Source organism: Clinocottus analis, unplaced genomic scaffold (genome assembly GCF_023055335.1).
Source record: "Clinocottus analis isolate CAN_PGR_092001 unplaced genomic scaffold, fCliAna1.0.p SCAF_8, whole genome shotgun sequence".
In the NCBI taxonomy this organism is placed as follows: domain Eukaryota; kingdom Metazoa; phylum Chordata; class Actinopteri; order Perciformes; family Cottidae; genus Clinocottus; species Clinocottus analis.
In genome coordinates this window covers 3,702,606-3,720,139 of record NW_027176240.1, presented here as the reverse complement: position 1 = coordinate 3,720,139, position 17,534 = coordinate 3,702,606, and the positions used below count along the sequence as shown (strand labels likewise).

Genomic DNA, 17,534 nt, shown 5'->3' with positions numbered 1-17,534 from the left:
TCATCCTCCTCACATCACCCTGACATCACCGCTCTAGTGACCTTGGCTTCTTCCTCCTGCGACGCGATGAAGTTGAGCTGGTTGACGTTCACGAGGTCCGAGGCCGTCACCACGGTGACCATGCGGTTCTCCAGCCGGCCGACCAGGTTGCCCACGTCCAGCAGCTCCCGCAGCTTGGCCTCCTATTGGACGACACACACAATGACAACGCCGCGGCGTGAAAAAAATACAAAATAAAAGCCCAGAGGCGGCCATGCTGGAGTTACACAGCGGAGATGAGATGAAGCATATGAGAGAAACATGTTCTTTTACTGCCAATGTGCACACATAACACGCAAAATATGATCAATACACAGGCAGATTTGATCCAATGACACATGATACATATTATACATACTAATGTGAATCCCCCAGTGTTAATGCAGTGTTACTATATATACTGAAATCCTGCCTTTGTATGTCACTTTTATTAGTGGGAATAGTTTCAGCTCCTTTGACTTGTTTGTATTCTGTCCTTGTATTAAAGTAGTGTGTGTCTCTCTGTGTGTGTAGACAAAATAATCCTGGGCGGCGTGTTTCTCGATGTGTTTCCTTCACAATGTGAGTGCGATCACAGCGACGCTTAATGCCCTCCTCCTCTGCCCACACGGAGAGCCTCAGTGGAGGAGGGATGCTCCAGCTTTTCAGGAGCTTTCTCTCTTTTCTGCCACGTTGCGACACAAACACGCGTTCCCGCACGGCAAAACAAATGCGGCGAAGGGATCAGAGGGAGAGAAGATAATTGGAAAATGTAACGAGGCAGCGGCTGAAATAATGATTGAAAATCATGAAGAAAAAACACCAGTAAGCTGGATAGTGGTGTTAATACGGCTGCTACTGAACAATATGTGTATGTAATGTTCTTTATGGAGCACTCTTTAAACCCAAAGAGATCATTCAATCAAATATATGATAGTATAAAACATATAAACACAGTATGAAAGGATAATAAACTAAAAAATATATAAAATAAGTGAAAGATTGAAGCATCAGCTGATCGGAGCGGTGAAGGTACCTTTGGTGTTTTGGTGCTTCTCCCCGTTCTGACATCTTTTACGAGGGTCAGGTCCAACAGCTCTGTCTCCTGAAGACAACACACACACACACACGCACACACACACACACACACACACACACACACACACACACACACACACACACACACACACAGTCAGCTGGAGCTCAACGCTTCATCCGGCTTCCTGTTCAGGATTCAAGCCCACCTGGAGAGAGAGAATGTGTGTGTGTGTGTGTGTGTGTGTCTGTGTGTGTGTGTGTGTGTGTGTGTGTGTGTGTGTGTGTGTGTGTGTGAGACAATCAATGCTCAGATGCTGTTGATATGCTTTTGCTTTTGCTCGTTGCAGTTTAAGCTGGTTTCTACAGCCTTTCATCTGTATATGTATCTGAGCGGTTCTCATATATATATATACATATATATATATATATATATATATATATATATATATATATATATATATATATATATATATATATATAAAGCACCTTTTCATTAGTGCACACCTTTTTTTATGATATATGAAAAACTATAAATGTATCTGCTGGTTTTTCCTCCACATTTTGCCCTTTAACATAAAAAAAATGTTACTTTGTTAGAAACTGCGACGTTTCACCCAATTAAAGCAATAAAAATGCACGAAACTACGATGTGAAAACGGTGATATTTTACCTCAATTAATGTAATGAATATGCATGAAACTACCTTGGAGGAAACTGATAATTGACCATATGAATGCAATAAAAATGCATGAAACCACTTTGGGAAAACTGTGATGTTTTACCTCAATGAATGCAATAAAAATGTATAAAACTATGTGAGAAACTGCAATGTTTCACCCCATTAATGCAACAAAAAGACATGAAACTTGCACCAGAGAGTTGCAGGCGAGACGCTTACCACGGGAATAAAAGAGAATCTGTGCTCACGTCCACCTTTAAAGTTGGTTTAATGGCTAATTAGCGCTGTTTAGTAAGCGTTAGCATTAGCTTGAAAGTGAGCGAGCGTGGCTACGAGGACCACAAAGGAACTTAAAAGCCATTTTCAGGAACATGTAATGAGGCGAAATATTAAAATGCAAAACTAATCAGAGGATATTTTGGCAGAGTCTCATTTGAAATGGTGATTTTTGTCACTAAAGTAGCAACCGGCAAACCTCAAGTGTGCGTTAATTTAGGTGAAGAGTGCATAAAAGCTCCACCTTGTTCTGGTCCGTCCAGTAGAGGTAGAACCCGTGAGGATCCACGTGGAGCGTCACCGGAGTCACGGTGGACAGATCCTGAAGAGAAACACACACATATGTGTATATATACACATATTATACACTTACAACTCACACATCATACATAAGACACAGCATTAGCGCCCAGAGAAAACACTACTTTGTCTCACGATGAATGAATTTTAAAAAAAGGAGCATTGAGGGATTTTTTTCTTCTTCTTCCGCACACAATGAAATCCAACCCAAAATAAAGTTCTGTTCAGTTGTCATGGCATCCAACTATTGTCCCTGTTGCCATAGGAACCCGCCGCCATGACAGTTTGTAATTGGCTCCAGGTGGATTCAGGCGGCGCAGCTGTCCCGATGCTGGTGTTTGTTTGTTTTTTGCCGTTTTGGAAAAGCTTTTATATGAAGCGCTCCCTTCAGGGGGAACTATGTACGTCACCGGGTTGGTTTGGGTTTTTTTTACAGAAGGAGGTTGAATCTGAGGGGTTCACCCGTTGGGCGAGACCCAAAAAAACCCTCGTTAAGCCGGAGAGACTTTGATTGGTGTGTTTATAAACTGCCACCGACCAATTAGACTCATTCTGCCTCCACGCTCAAACCAAAGCAACCAAACAAAGAGTCAGAAGGAACTGATTTTATGAAGTTGTGATCATGATCTACCAAGAAGGAAGAAGGAAGAGGGAAGAGGAGGAGGGAAGAGGAGGAGGGAAGAAGGAAGGAGGAAGGAAGAAGGAAGAAAGAAGAAGGAGGAAGGAAGAAGGAGGAAGGAAGAAAGGAGGAAGAAAAAAGAAGAAGGACAAAGAAATGAGGAAGGAAGAAGGAGAAAGAAGGAAGGAAGAAGGAGGAAGGAAGAAAGAAGGATGAAGGAAGAAGGATGAAGGAAGAAGGAGGAAGGAGGAAGGAAGCAGGAGGAATGAAGAAGGAAGCAGCATGAAGGAGGAAGGAAGAAGGAGGAAGGATGAAGGATGAAGGAAGCAGGAGGAAGGAAGAAGGAAGCAGGAGGAAGGAAGCAGGAGGAAGGAAGCAGGAAGCAGGATGAAGGAAGCAGGAGGAAGGAAGCAGGATGAAGGAAGCAGGAGGAAGGAAGCAGGATGAAGGAAGCAGGATGAAGGAAGCAGGAGGAAGGAAGCAGGAGGAAGGAAGCAGGATGAAGGAAGCAGGATGAAGGAAGCAGGAGGAAGGAAGCAGGAGGAAGGAAGCAGGAGGAAGGAAGCAGGATGAAGGAAGCAGGAGGAAGGAAGCTCTGAAGACGGTAACCAGATCCCTGGTTGTCACTGGTTGGCATAGCAACCAATTCTATTTTTCATAAAGCCAGCTCTACATGTCAGAGATATTCAAGTGTCAACACACACACACACACACACACACACACACACACACACACACACACACACACACACACACACACACACACACACACAGTTCAACCATGGTGAATAGATTGAACGGTCTATTGGATTACTTCTTTCGTAAATATGATTTATGATATCATCTGGCTCAATGCATTGATTTACACACACACATGAACACACACACAAACACACACACTCACACACAAAGCCACACACAAAGCCACACACACACACACACACGGTCAGTGCATACTAACAGATTCCACGCCAACAGGTGGGAATGAAGAAGCTAAGCACAATAAAACACACACAGAGACACACACACTCATGCACACACACACACACACACACACACACACACACACACACACACATCAGATCTGTTTAGGTGGTGGTAGCCATCGCAGTTACCATGGCAACCGGACAGCATGTTTCTCATTGTCAGGGCTCCGTACTTCAGCATACCAACACACACACACACACACACACACACACACACACACACACACACACACACACAATGCATACTGATAGATTCCACACCAACAAGTGGCAATAAAGAAGCTAACCACAATAGCGCACACACACACACACACGCACACACTTTCTCTCTATCTCGCTCTCTCAAGCACACAAACACACACACACACACACACACACACACACACACACACACACACACACACACACACACACACACGTCTAATCCACAGGAACTTACAGCCAAAGCTCAATCAACAAATGAATAGTAAACACATCTGACAACATTTCTTCCTCCTCCTCTTCCTCCTCTTCCTCCTCTTCCTCTCACTCCAATTCAATCCGCCTGGATTTCCTTGAAGGTGGCGCAACGATGCCGTTCTGACGTTTCCTCCGCAATAAATGTTTACATAACGAAGAACATTCAAATAAAACCCCCGAAGAAGAAACGCGGCGAAAATGAAAAAGAGAAAAATGAAAAAAGAAAAAGCCGAAAGGCGACAAAAGCTTCTCTTCTCACCTCGTCCCATTTAATGAAGTTGCTTCCGTTCCTCAGCGTGAGAGAGACGGAGGGAGGCTGGAGTTTCAGCGCATGGACCCCCGGCTGAGCGCTCGCCATGGCTTCACACACACACACACACACACACCAACACACACACAGACACACACACTGGAAGATGCTCAGACACTTGGATGCTGCATCTCCGTCACGTCGGAGCTCAAACTCCTCAGAAGTCCGGCGGCAGCATCCTCCTCCGATGCTCGCCTCTCTTCACTCTTCAAAAAAGAAATTGATGTCAGTTTTAATTCAGTCCTCTTCCTCTTCCTCTCTTCTTAACCCTCCCTCTTCTCCTCTTCCTCCCTCCCTCTGTGCGTCTCCCCCTCTCTCCTCTGTTGGTGCTGCATCTCATAGAGAGACAGACTGAAACAGATGCCTTCGTGGGAGACAGGATATATGTGTGTGTCTGTGTGTGTGTCTGTGTGTGTGTGTGTGTGCACTGCCTCCACAAATTGACTCATCGGCGACATGCGCACAACGGCCCGCTTCCCACAGATGGGGGAGGGATAAGAGAGGGAGAGACAGGGAGAGAAAGAAAGAAGAGAGTGGGAGAGATGGAGAGAGGGAAGGAGGAGAGAGGCAGCGGGAAAATAAATAAATAAAATGAGGAGAGAGAGAATGAAGAGCCGGGGAGAGAAATATGAAAGAGAGTGGGCGGTTGAGTGAGTGAGTGTGTGTGTGTGTGTGTGTGTGTGTGTCATAGTGGTCAAACGAGGACACTCTTGATTGTACCCAAAATTACCTCAAGTGTGCGGCCACCAAACGCGACGCCCTGTTTCTGAGCCGCGGGCATCGACCCCGCGGCCTCCGCTGCCTCCTGCTTCCAGACTTTCCATCCGATTTTTTTGTTTTTGGGCCGCTCGGCTGCGGGGATTTGCTCCCGGGCCGGCATTAGTGAGATTTGGCAGTGGCGGCGGGCGATGGAGGTCTGGCTCGCGGTCAAAGCTCTCAGAGAGTCTTCAGCACCAAACTGAGGAAAAAAAAAAAGCTTTTTCTATGAAATCATTTGTGTTCATCTCTCTGAGGGTCGACGAGACCCGAATCCATCCGGCCCGCGGTGGTTCATAACATTCTCACGATAAACAGTTTCTCTTGTGTCGGATTACGTGATTTACAGAAAACAGGAACGTTCATTATTCATGTTTCTATTCGTTTTTAAATATTGAGAAAGAGCCTTGATGGATTTGTTTGGGGAGAGAATTTACGACTGAACTTTTTACTTCCTGCTGAAAAACGACGTTTCATCCAGTTAAACTCTGTGGAATCTTTATTTTTGGCAAATATTATTGATTATTTACATTTGATTATGGATGGATGGATGAATCAATAGATAGATAGATAGATAGAAAGATAGAAAATTGGATGGATAGATAGATAGAAAGTTGGATGGATAGATAGATATCGTAAGTTTTGCACTTTATTTTAATGTTATAATATATTCGATTGTAAAATTGTAAATATTGTTCATTGCTCATTGCTTCTGCCGAGATAAATGTGTTGTACATGAAAACATAAACGCTTCTCGTTGTCATTCTGATGAAGGCCTCTGAAGACCCCAAACATGACCACAATATCTGCTGGTGACGAAAATATATTCATGAATATGAACGGCGCGTCCTCCTCATCACAGTGGCGGCTGTGGATGTTCTACCTGAGCCTTCAGAGTCACAGCCTCAAGCAGCTGTTTGACAGCCGGTAGTTGTTTGCAATAGAACATCCTTCATGGGAATCATGAGCTCGAGGGTGTCCACATATCTAGTGTCCTGAAAAACACTCAGGTTGGAATTGTGTTTCATGTTTACAAACACAACTAATTATAACGGAGGACGCAGGCGAGTGGGCGAGACAGTGGAGATGAAAAAACTGAGTATTGGAATGATGTAGTTAAAATTTTTGAAGAAAAAAAACAACAGTCAATGACAAACGGGCAGAAACAACGTGTCTCTGCCTCTAAATACTAAATCAGAAATTGTCAGTTTTAGTGCAGGAAGAGTCCAGTGAACAAGAGGACATGGTCTGAGAGGGAGAGGGCGATGATTTACAGGAAAAGAGGACGTTTAAGGACACGAGCGCAGGGACGGCGTGCGGTGGTTGACAATGAGCTCCAATGCAAAGAAATCCATCCGAGTAAAACAGGTTGACTGCATCCTCTGTCAAAATGTTGTTTTTAATATCTCGTCATCTTGATTGAACGAGTTTGAACCCGGACACACAACCACTTTTTTTTTTTTACTAAAAAGAGCTTCAATTCAGGAAGAACCGTGGATTTCATTACGTATGTTTCCGTTGGATTATCTCAAAATCTGATCAAAGGAAAACCAAAAGGTATCCAACAAACTCAGAAATCATGCGTTCTACCTGATGATATTGTAGTGATGAAATCTTATGTCAAACAATGGGAAGAACATTCCCGTTCTCTTCTCGCCTGAGCATCAAATTGCTAGTTCTGTCCGACCATCAGTCCAAAAGCCAAAGAAAAAAAACAACAAAAGGAAGAAGATCCTCGTGTTGAAAAGCTGGACTCAGAACTTTGGAAGCTTTTTGCTTCATAAATGATTTACAAGTTGACTCCATCGATTTTTCCTCAGAAGTGAGTAGATAGAGAGTTAAAGTTAGCGTTTTGGTCAATGGAGTCTTTTTGGCTTTGAAGAGAGCGATACGAAGGTGAAGTACAGTACGATCCTTTTGGCACCGCGAGGAAAGAAAATCAATGCCAGTTGAAGCGTGGACTATTTTTAGAATATTTTCAACACTTTATTTTGCATCAGAAAGCTCTTTTTCCGGTTATATAAAAGCCACCAGAATCCTTTGAAGATAACAATAACTTTAATAATTGTATTATATATATATATATATATAGCAACATCACAGAAACCTACATAATATCAAGTTTGAATAAGTTCTTTTGAGTGCTTGTGAAAAATAGCATTTTGCCCCCCAAATTTTGCCGCTCATTTTTGACCAAAATCGAACGTTCTGATTTTGGATACGTATTGAACACCACTGGTATGCAACAGATGATTCAATTTCTTTTTCTTTTTTTTTATAATCAAACCCACGCTTTAACGCTTTGTGTTCAAACACACAACTCCGCTCACCGAACACACGGCCGGCCTCGACATGCCAGCCTACGCACTCGCACGCGGTGAAAGATATTCCTGCATTTCCGCATGTACACTTTCACAAGAACATACAGCGCGGCGTGACCCTATGGTCTCCACACACACACACACACACACACACATACACTGCACTGTAATGAATACAAGATACACACTCTTGCAAGGCCCACTTTACCAGCCTGCAGCCTCCTACACACTCGCACTTTTAACTCACAAAGAGACACGTGCCGGAGACTCATGTTGCCATGATACTGCTTCCACCTGACACTGTTGCTCGCTGCCAAATCTCTTGGCAGAAATCCCCAAAAACAAATGCATTGAATGTACATACATATGAACACATATATGATCTTGGCACCGCACCAAAATATGAGTGCGCGATCGTCCGATCACGATTGCGAGACAAACGGGATTTCTCCTCCGGCCGCCGTCCGGCCGTGTTAACGGTCCGGTATTGTTCTCAGACGCTTCGCTCCGGCGAGCATCCGACTGTTTTCACGGCTGTCAGCACAAAAGAGCAGTTAAGGTGCTCGGTGCTGCGCCTCGGTGGGACGAGAGGAGCGTGGAGCGCTGACAGAAAGGGACGGCAGCTTTCTTTTTGTGTCTCTAATGGATTCAGATCAGGATCTTTCTGCTTCTGGTGCAGCGTGTATTGAGCCCTCGTTTGTTCATGTGATTAAGGGGGACGCTCTTCAGCTTTGGGCAGCTTAACGGAGAAAAACAAGTGGCTTACGTACGGAGGTTATAGGAGTACACCGTAATGAGATTTTGGGATATTGTTGTGTGGTAATTTAGCGCAAGTGTTGTCTCTCCGAATCTGAGCGGCAGCGCGAGGATGACGAAGGTCACAACAACCAAAAGATGACTGACTGTTGCATGAAAACGGACGTGTTTTTTGTTTTTCTTCAATCATTTTTTTTCTCCAACTTGCCGCACACTGCAGAACCAGCAGACACACACACACGCGCACACACACACACACACACACACACACACACACTTACTTACACACAAGATTTAGGACACTCCTACTGCCCACACACTGGCGCTCACACAGATGAAGGCGCACATTTAAACAGGCTCATGCACTAACACACACGCACACACACACACACGCACACACACACACACAACTTCAGCAGATCTCCGTGCTGGGAGCTTATATAAGGGAGAGTGGGAGGATGAGAGCTATTTCAGGACCAGAAAAGACGCAAGTGTGTGTGTGTGTGCATGGCTATAGTACCCATATGGATTTGTATTGGTGCGGCTACCTGTGTGTGTGTGTGTGTGTGTGTGTGTGTGTGTGTGTGTGTGTGTGGGCCCGCTGTAAGGACTATGAGGACTCTGATTCAATGGGTTTCATAACCAGTCAAGTTTGAGGTGAAGTTTGGCTCAGGAACTCTCCTCCTGCACAAACGTTCAAAAAAAAAAAAAAAAAACAGATGAAGAAAAAAAAAAAAAAGAGGCAGCGATCCCACGGCGCCGCGTAGCAACTGGAAAAATGCCGACACGTTTCCTTGGTCGTAGCACACCAGACGTGTCGGGCGCAGCCGGGTGTCGCGTCGGCGGCATCCTTCCGGTCGTTGCAGTCTTCTCCCGAGACAAAATGGAGGTCGACCCCTCTGAAGTTTCCTGACCTCGGTTATGGACGTCGTCCAATAAAACCAGAACTGCGAGCGTGACGCGTAGACGAGCTCACGGCTGGTTGCTCGATCACTTCGGTTCTAGAGGGAAATATCTCCTCAAACACTGGATGGATATGAAAAGACGTCAATGTTCCCCGACAGGGCGGATGCTGAGTCATCAGGGCCTCCAGTCTGTGGGATGTGTTATCATTTTCGCTGCTCATTTTTGACCAAAATTGTCCTACATATAATCAAATTTGAATTTTTTTTTTCAAGGGCTTGGGGAAAAATATAATTTTTGCTGCTGATTTCCCCCGCTAACTTTTGCTGCTAATTTTTGCTGCTAATTTTTGCCGCTAATTTCCCCCCACTCATTTTCCGTCGCTCATTTTTGCCGCTCATTTTTGACCAAAATTGTCCTACATAACATCAAGTTTAAAAATGTTTTTTCTAGGGTTTGGGAAAAATATAATTTTTGCCGCTCATTTTCGGCCGCTCATTTTTGCCGCTCATTTTTGCCGCTCATTTTTCACCAAAATTGTAATGTTCTGATTTTGAATACGTATTGAACGCCACTGGTATGCAACAGATGATTTAAAAAAAAAAAAAGAGTTATTATAATTAAACCCATAACAAAGGACTAAATGCAGACGATGAGCCGCTTCAAAGTCCTGCTCTGTGATCCGGGACGACGTCTTGGAGGAGCGCGTTGACGCAACATGAAGCGACAGACGGGACGATGGGGTTTTCCCAAATGCGTGGCGAAGTGAAGCCTTACATCATCTGTGTCACAGATTTTACTGTCAAGCGAAGAAGAAGAAGAAGAAGAAAGCCGGCCTTGTGTTCTCAAAAACGAGGACGTTCTCCGGAGATCTAAATCAAAGCCCAATTAAGAGACACAACACCAGTAGAGGCCTCGCGAAAGAGCGAGCAAGGGACCGGGACACGAGACGATGAAAACGCAACATCCATAGAGACGCATGTTTCACTTCCGCCGTGTCTTTGTGGTGAAGTTTGCACTTTTAATTTACAGAGATGTAAATCACAAAGAAAAGCTGCAGACGCCGCAGGAAGAAGTGCATTTTTAAAGCACTTTCTTGCACTAAAAATGCGTCGGATGATCCTTCAAACTGCTGGTACAACTGTTTCCGCTCTGCCGAGTGAGGAGAACAATGTGCAGAAGTCCGGAGAGGAACATTCACATCGAGGCGGCGGATCGCTGATTTCAGAATCGGATCAAATCTGCAACCATTTAAGCGTTTATTTTTAATTTAAAAACCTACAATAATGAACGATCTAGCGCTCTGGATTAAAGTAGAGATATTCCTGCTTCATTTAACGCATCAACCGCTCATGAATCTAAAATTTGTAGACACGGAACTTTTCAAAAACAAACAAAAGGTTTCAAGAGGACGAGTTCAACCAGCGAGAGAAAGAAAGAATAAAAAGAGTTGGATTTATTTTAAGCTTTCGTCTTCCGAGGCGCCGCTAATTAAACCGCTTTCACCCCCGCGAACACGGCGCGAGCCGCCTGTGGGGCGTCGTACCCGCGCGTTCCCAAATTACACACTTCCAACCTGCGCTCTCAAAATATGGACTTAAGTAACCGCCTCGTAAAATCGGTCTTTATGCGTTCTTTTAATGAGCGGAGGTATCAATTTGTTCCCAGGGATGAGAGCTCGACTTTTAAAAAAAATATTTTTTTTAATGTGTTATTCAGTGAGGAGATAATGAGGCAGTCAAGGCCACGAAATAAATTAAAATACACCACTTTAATTGTATTTATTAACGTTTTATATCATTTTAAATTGAATCTCTTTAGAGGTTTTGACTGTTGGTGCAAAAGAATAAGCAGTTTTTTTAAATATATATATATATATATATATATTTTAAAGATGTCTTGTCAATGTTACAGATTCTGCCTTTAAGCACTTTCATGTCTTTTAACCAAAATAAAACTCACGGTTTTGTGTTCCTCCGCCGGTCAGTTTTACCAGGATGACGTCATTTCATTTCATCCCGTCAGACGGTTTTGCATATTCATTTTTTGGGGGGAATGTTTCATGTGTGACCTTTAACCAGCAAATCAGCTCATCCCTTAATCCATTTGTGGAATAAAAAAATAAAAAAAACAGGTCTTCAAATGTCCTCATCATTCAAAACACAAAGATATTTACAGAGTTATGAAAACACAGGACAAAGCAAATTCTCAGTTTGAGGTATTTTCTTTGTGCGAAAGATACTTTGGGATTATTCTCAAAATCACACGCTGGTAAAAATGTATTTTAATTGGTGAATATTGAACGGGTGACTTGGAGGACCTGTGTAACTCTGGCAACACGCCATCGTATCTTAATGTTCATTTTTTTTGTTAATCCTCCGATCGCTGCTCGGATGGACCGACTGTCAGATTTGTGTCTCTTGAGATTAAACTCCTGTCTCTCCCCCTCCCAAAAAACCCCGGCCCGCCGTCACATGACGGAAACACGGAGACGAACCAAAGCAGGTTTTCTGTTTTTAATCAGAAATCATCGGTTTTACAAAAATGACAATCATGTCGATGTTGTAACCTCTGGATTGAAAAACTAAGAAAAAATAGAAGCTTTTGCCGGATTACTGAGCAGATACTTGCCGTGTGTGTGGAGGGTTTTGTGTGCTCGTAAGGTTGAGAGTGTGTTTGAGGTTGTTGTCTGAGTGTGTGTGTATGCATGTGGCTGTGCGTGGGGTTGTGTGATTGTGTGTATGGTTGTGTGTGTATGCATGTGTGAGAGTGTGTGCGTGTATGCATGTGAGTGTATGCATCTGTAATTGTGTGTATGGTTGAGTGTGTGAGTGTGTGTGTATGCGTGTGTGATTGTTGGGTTTCGTGTATGGATGTGTGTGTGAGTGTGTATGGTCGTGTATGTGAGTGTGTGGGCATGTGTGTATTGGTGTGTATGTGCGTGTGGTTGTGTGTATGGTTGTATGTATAGATGTGTCTGTGAGTGTGTGTGCGCGTGTGTCTATGTGCGTGTGATTGTGTGTATTGGTGTGTATGGTTGCGTGATTGTGTGTGTATGGTTGCGTGATTGTGTGTGTATTAGTGTTAGCAGCTTCGGTCCGTGTGCAGGTGTCTCTCTCGTCCTCCTGAGCCGTCGTTTCCTCCGTCTGAATCGTCTCGCGGTTTTCGGTCGGTTACCGCGTGTCATCGCCACGGCGACTCCAAAAACGCCCGTCACAACGGTTTGGTGTCAGCGCTCGCGGCGAATCGCCCGTCTGTCCGTTCCACTTCCGCCGCGGCTGATCGGCGTCTCGTTTGCTGCCTTTTCGCCCCCCACCTTTTCATCTAGGGCTGGGGGGAGGAGCTTCCTGCTGTTGTCGTCATGGCGACTTGGCGTTCAGCACCCGCACCGTCTTGCGGCCGTAGTGCCAGTAGCTGTAGCCGGACGTCGCCGTGGTCACCGCGGTGACGTACCTGCAACGACACACAAGCACACTGTGAACGCCGGCGTCTGATTGGTCGATTCAGTTCCAGTTGAACGTGAATAATGATGATGTCATTATTCAGCTTCATGTGGATCGTCATGGGTGATTTTTAAATGTATCAATTATGTATAAAGTATGACGTCATGGATACATTTAAAAACAATGTTTCAAATTATGAAACTTTAATTAAAAAAAAATCATGCAATATTACTGAAGTGAAAATAGTATTTTTGAATCAATTTTACCAATTTAATTTAAATAAATAAATAAATAATTAATGTATTCATTATTACACATAGTTAGAAAACAATATCAGAAAAATGTAACAATGAGTATAATTTTTTTTTTAACTGAATCGTTGAAACTGATTTTTTTAACATTCATAAATTGTGTTTTAAATGAATAAATTATGTAATATTCAACCAGGCTGGAGTTTTTACAATAGAGAGTTTGGTCTTCTGAACTTGCGGGTTGAAACGTACTATAGTTTAATCTCTAGTTTAAACTATGTATTAAACTAGGCATTAATCTTTAGTTCAAACTATAGTTCAAACTTTAGTTTAATCTCTAATTTAATCTGGAGTTGGCCTCAGAGGCTTCACGGTTTCGTCATAAACCTCCCATGAAAAATAAAACAAGTGATGTAAAAATGAACAATTAACAGGGCGAGGGGGAAAAACCGATGCCTGTTATTTTAAATCATCATCAACAATCTGCTGACTAGGTGTAAATGTGTATAAATTGTGTCGCACAACAAAGTGCTCGTCCCGAAGCCCCGAACTACAAATCACTCTGAGGACTGAAATGAGTCAGAGCTCTTCACCCGATCGCTCCACAGAGAGGAAACGATTTGCTATTAACACACAACCACTTCACTGAAAAGCAAAAGGACATTATGGATATTAACGGCAACCTGTGTGTGTGTGTGTGTGTGTGTGTGTGTGTGTGTGTGTGTGTGTATGTGTTACCATAAGCACTGCAGCAGCACGCTGTCTGTGTACTGGAAGACGGGAGCAGCCAGAGAGGAAGCAACCAGAAGCAGCTGGATGGCTGTGTTCACCTGACCAACAAAAAAAAACACACAAAGTCAGAAAAAGGCACACAAACCTTCCTCACACACAAACTACCTGCTTCTCTAAAAAAAAAAGTTAAGTTGGGCTAATTATTTTTGGGTCAACCTGTTGCGTCTGCGTCCAAGAACAAAACAACACGTTTTCTTTTCTTCTTCAGGTATCAGGAAGAAGAGCCAAAGGAACATTTTGACTCTGAATTTTAATGTGTTAGTTTGTTTTTTTGCAGAGTTTAACAGTCCAAGTATTTACGACTCAAACTAAACAAAACACGGCCGAATGGAATCAGGATCGTCGTCTTCACCAGCGCTGATTGAAAGACATCCCTTTGGTTTCATTCTCGATTACAATAAATCTGTTGAATGCAAACGATCCACCTGCATCGGATCAAACATTTGCATTAAACCTTGGAGAAATAAATCTAATCATCATATAACATTTGTGTAGAAATAACAGGTCTATGGCAGATTGTGTGTCCAGTTTGTGCACCTGGATGCCCTCATGCACACGTTGTAAAGACACAAAAGATTGGAATAAGAAGAAAAAACAACAACATATACTCACATTAAAACCTGTATTTTAAGGCTCCGTTGTTACTAAATCGACTCTTCAGAACAGAAATGTAAAAGATGTTCTAAGTCCAGTACACAATAAGATAAGATAATCCTTTTATTAGCCCTGCAGTGATTACAGCAGCAGACATGATCGCACACAAGAGAAACAGTCAATTAAACAAAAAAACAAGTCATAAAAATATAAAGAAACAGTAAAACAGCAACAAAAAAAAGTTGAGACTTAACAAAAGCTGAATTATATATAGAAAGATAGAATAAAAAAGTATTTAAAAAGCATTTATATTGCACCAGTTGAAGTGGTTAAAGTGACCAAAGTGTTATTAAAACAAAGTGTGTGTGTGTGTGTGTGTGTGTGTGTGTGTGTCACCTTGCTGAAGAGTGTGGGCTTGAGCTGTGCTGTGGTGTAGCAGGGGTTAAAAAACTTGCTTAGCGTCACCTGGAGGAAAGAGAAAGCGAGAGACTGTTAGGTGCATTCATGTTCTTCCTCTGCTGGCGACCGTTAGAATCTGGAGGCCATCTTTAGCTCCATCACTTTCCACGTCTGGCAGGTTTTTCTCTCACTGAATACTTCAGTGTCGCGACTCACCGGCGGAGGGACGGTCTTGTATCTGACCCAGAAGACCGCGGCGATCAAACCGATGTCTCTGAAAATCACGAGGGCCGTCAGCAGAGCTGAAACGGAAGGAAACAATGCGGTAAATCATCCTGGAATACACAGAACATGAAATACAATAACGTCGAGAAACGCTATTTATTTGGCTCGTCCATTTCCTCACGTACTGACAGTAAGGATACCTGGTATGAGCTCCGCGTATGTGAGACTGACGTAGAGAAAACTGATGAGAATCTTGTCGGCCAACGGGTCGAGAGCGCTGCCCAGCGCAGACTTTTGAGTGGGCCACGTTCTGGCGATGTAACCGTCCAGCTGGAAGAGGTGAGGAGAGAGAGATGAAGACATTTTATTTAACAAAACAGGAAATTCACATCATTTTTTAGGCTCCAGGTTAAAAAAAATACATGGCTGGTTGCACGATTCAAGATAAGAATCAGTGTTCTCACAGTGTTCGCAGACAGAATGGGAATTCGGTCTGTGTTGAGGACTGAAGATCCACATAGAAGCGTTTTTTAAAGAGAAAGTGTGTGTGTGTGAGTGTGTGTGTGTTACCAAGTCGGTCGCTCCGGCCAACGTGAACAGAGCTAGACTGAGGTGAAAGTGCTGCTGGATGATCAGATGGCCCAAGAACGGAGCCAGCAGGATCCGGCACACGCACAGGAAGTTGGGGATCGTCCACGGGTTCTCATGCTTCAAAAAACAAACAACAACAAGAAAAACAGATGCGATGCCGTTACGCCATAGATCCACCATACATAGTAACATCAACACAGGTACATCAGCCCAAATCTGTTGCAGCATTAATTACAGGTTCAGTACCAAGAGAGTGGTTCTGTTTCATATGCTAATATATGTTTGTATACTTTTTTTTAGAAATCCTTCAAGCTGCAACAATCCTTTGATATGCGTAAATAGTTAAATATAATACGAGCCTATTGAGTAAATTACACTGAGAACTATTAGATACTTTTACTTCTGAATACAGGTCGGACTTGTAACAGTCTTAGTACAATACATTGATAATGATCTGGCATTAGCACTATTACATTGTTGCATTAATGATCAGAAGTTAGTATCTTCAGATCATTAATGTAATAGTACTATTATATATTAGTACTGTGAAGTTAGTACGATTACATTGTTGCAATGTTAATGATCTGACGCTAGTATTATTAGCTACATTGTTAATACTCTGAAGTTAGTACTACTACATTAATGCTCTGAAGTTAGTACTATTACATTGTTAATGGTCTAAAGTTAGTACTATTACATTGTTAATGTTCTGAAGTTAGTACTATTACATTAATGCTCTGAAGTTAGTACTATTACATTAATGCTCTGAAGTTAGTACTATTACATTGTTAATGTTCTGAAGTTAGTACTATTACATTGTTAATGTTCTGAAGTTAGTACTATTACATTAATGCTCTGAAGTTAGTACTATTACATTGTTAATGTTCTGAAGTTAGTACTATTACATTGTTAATGTTCTGAAGTTAGTACTATTACATTGTTAATGTTCTGAAGTTAGTACTATTACATTGTTAATGCTCTGAAGTTAGTACTATTAGCTACATTGTTGCTGATCTGCCATTAGCATTATTACATTGTTACAGTTAAGTCATCCGCACTCACCAGCTCTTTGAACTTGAAGAGCCCGTGTCCCGGCACCGAGTCCCCGGCTTCGCTCCGGTCCTCCTGCGGGGATCCGTCCGGCGTCTCCTTGGTCTTTCCGCTGCAGAGTCCACGGACTCTCGGGGTCAGCGGGGACCGGAACAACCCCCCCGTCGCCGCCGCCCCCACAGCAGCCAGCAGCACCGACCTGTCTTGACCTCCCCGGTGCAGGAGCGCGGTTCCTCGCGCGTGCCACGGTGGCGCGTGCACCTGCGTGAGGACCCCGCTCCAGCAGGTCGCGCGCCTCGGGCCGCCGCCCGCCCCCTCGACCCTGAAGAGCCGCGCGTCGCAAACCGGGTGGTGTCGTTTCAGCGTCGGGCTGACCTCGTCGGCGACAGGTGTGTAGCCGCGCCGCCATGACGCAGGCGGCTCGAGCCGACACGCGCCCGCGCAGCGCGCGACGTTCGCGGCGCTGCGGGACAGCGACCCGCAACTCTTCCCGAAACACAACATTACCGCGACGAGCCCCCCTCTGTACCCTCCACTTCCTGTTTAACGAGCTGCTGGTCCCGCGCGGTGCGTTACCGTTTTCATGACGAGGTTTCAGCCTCTGACGGTCAGAGCCGACTGGATCACAGCTCCAGACTGCAGGCTGCCATGTTGCCGTAAAGTGACACCGCACAGCAAGTCGTAAACTCGCCGGGACTTTTATTTTGAAAAACACATGATTTTGCCTTTTCTTCGGCAAAAGAAAAAGCTCCACATCGTAAAGCTAAA

The 17,534-nt window shown here is 43.7% G+C and overlaps 2 protein-coding genes across 3 annotated transcripts in view; both read right to left on the bottom strand.

Annotated features, from left to right (window-relative positions):
• Nucleotides 1-5,070, bottom strand: part of plcb1 (phospholipase C beta 1) — a 30,517-nt gene extending 25,447 nt beyond the window's left edge. Inside the window, exons 1-4 of one of the 2 annotated variants that reach the window (XM_068567402.1) lie at nucleotides 4,635-5,070; nucleotides 2,256-2,333; nucleotides 1,055-1,123; nucleotides 42-182 (exon numbers count right to left, since the gene is read on the bottom strand). In XM_068567402.1, coding sequence (XP_068423503.1) covers nucleotides 42-182; nucleotides 1,055-1,123; nucleotides 2,256-2,333; nucleotides 4,635-4,733 — 387 coding nt within the window. In that variant the 5' untranslated portion in view covers nucleotides 4,734-5,070. Of the gene's footprint in view, nucleotides 1-41; nucleotides 183-1,054; nucleotides 1,124-2,255; nucleotides 2,334-2,446; nucleotides 2,462-4,634 lie in introns of those variants that run through there. The other variant, XM_068567403.1, reaches the window with a different exon arrangement.
• A 6,853-nt stretch (nucleotides 5,071-11,923) lies between these two features.
• On the bottom strand, nucleotides 11,924-17,409 carry crls1 (cardiolipin synthase 1). Its single transcript, XM_068568030.1, has 7 exons — nucleotides 16,779-17,409; nucleotides 15,696-15,833; nucleotides 15,326-15,455; nucleotides 15,117-15,202; nucleotides 14,898-14,966; nucleotides 13,854-13,945; nucleotides 11,924-12,874 (listed from the first exon to the last, which is right to left on the bottom strand). The coding sequence occupies exons 1-7, from the start codon at nucleotides 17,268-17,270 to the stop codon at nucleotides 12,781-12,783; spliced, it is 1,101 nt and encodes a 366-aa protein (XP_068424131.1). The 5' UTR covers nucleotides 17,271-17,409; the 3' UTR covers nucleotides 11,924-12,780.
• Between the last annotated feature and the right edge of the window lie 125 nt (nucleotides 17,410-17,534).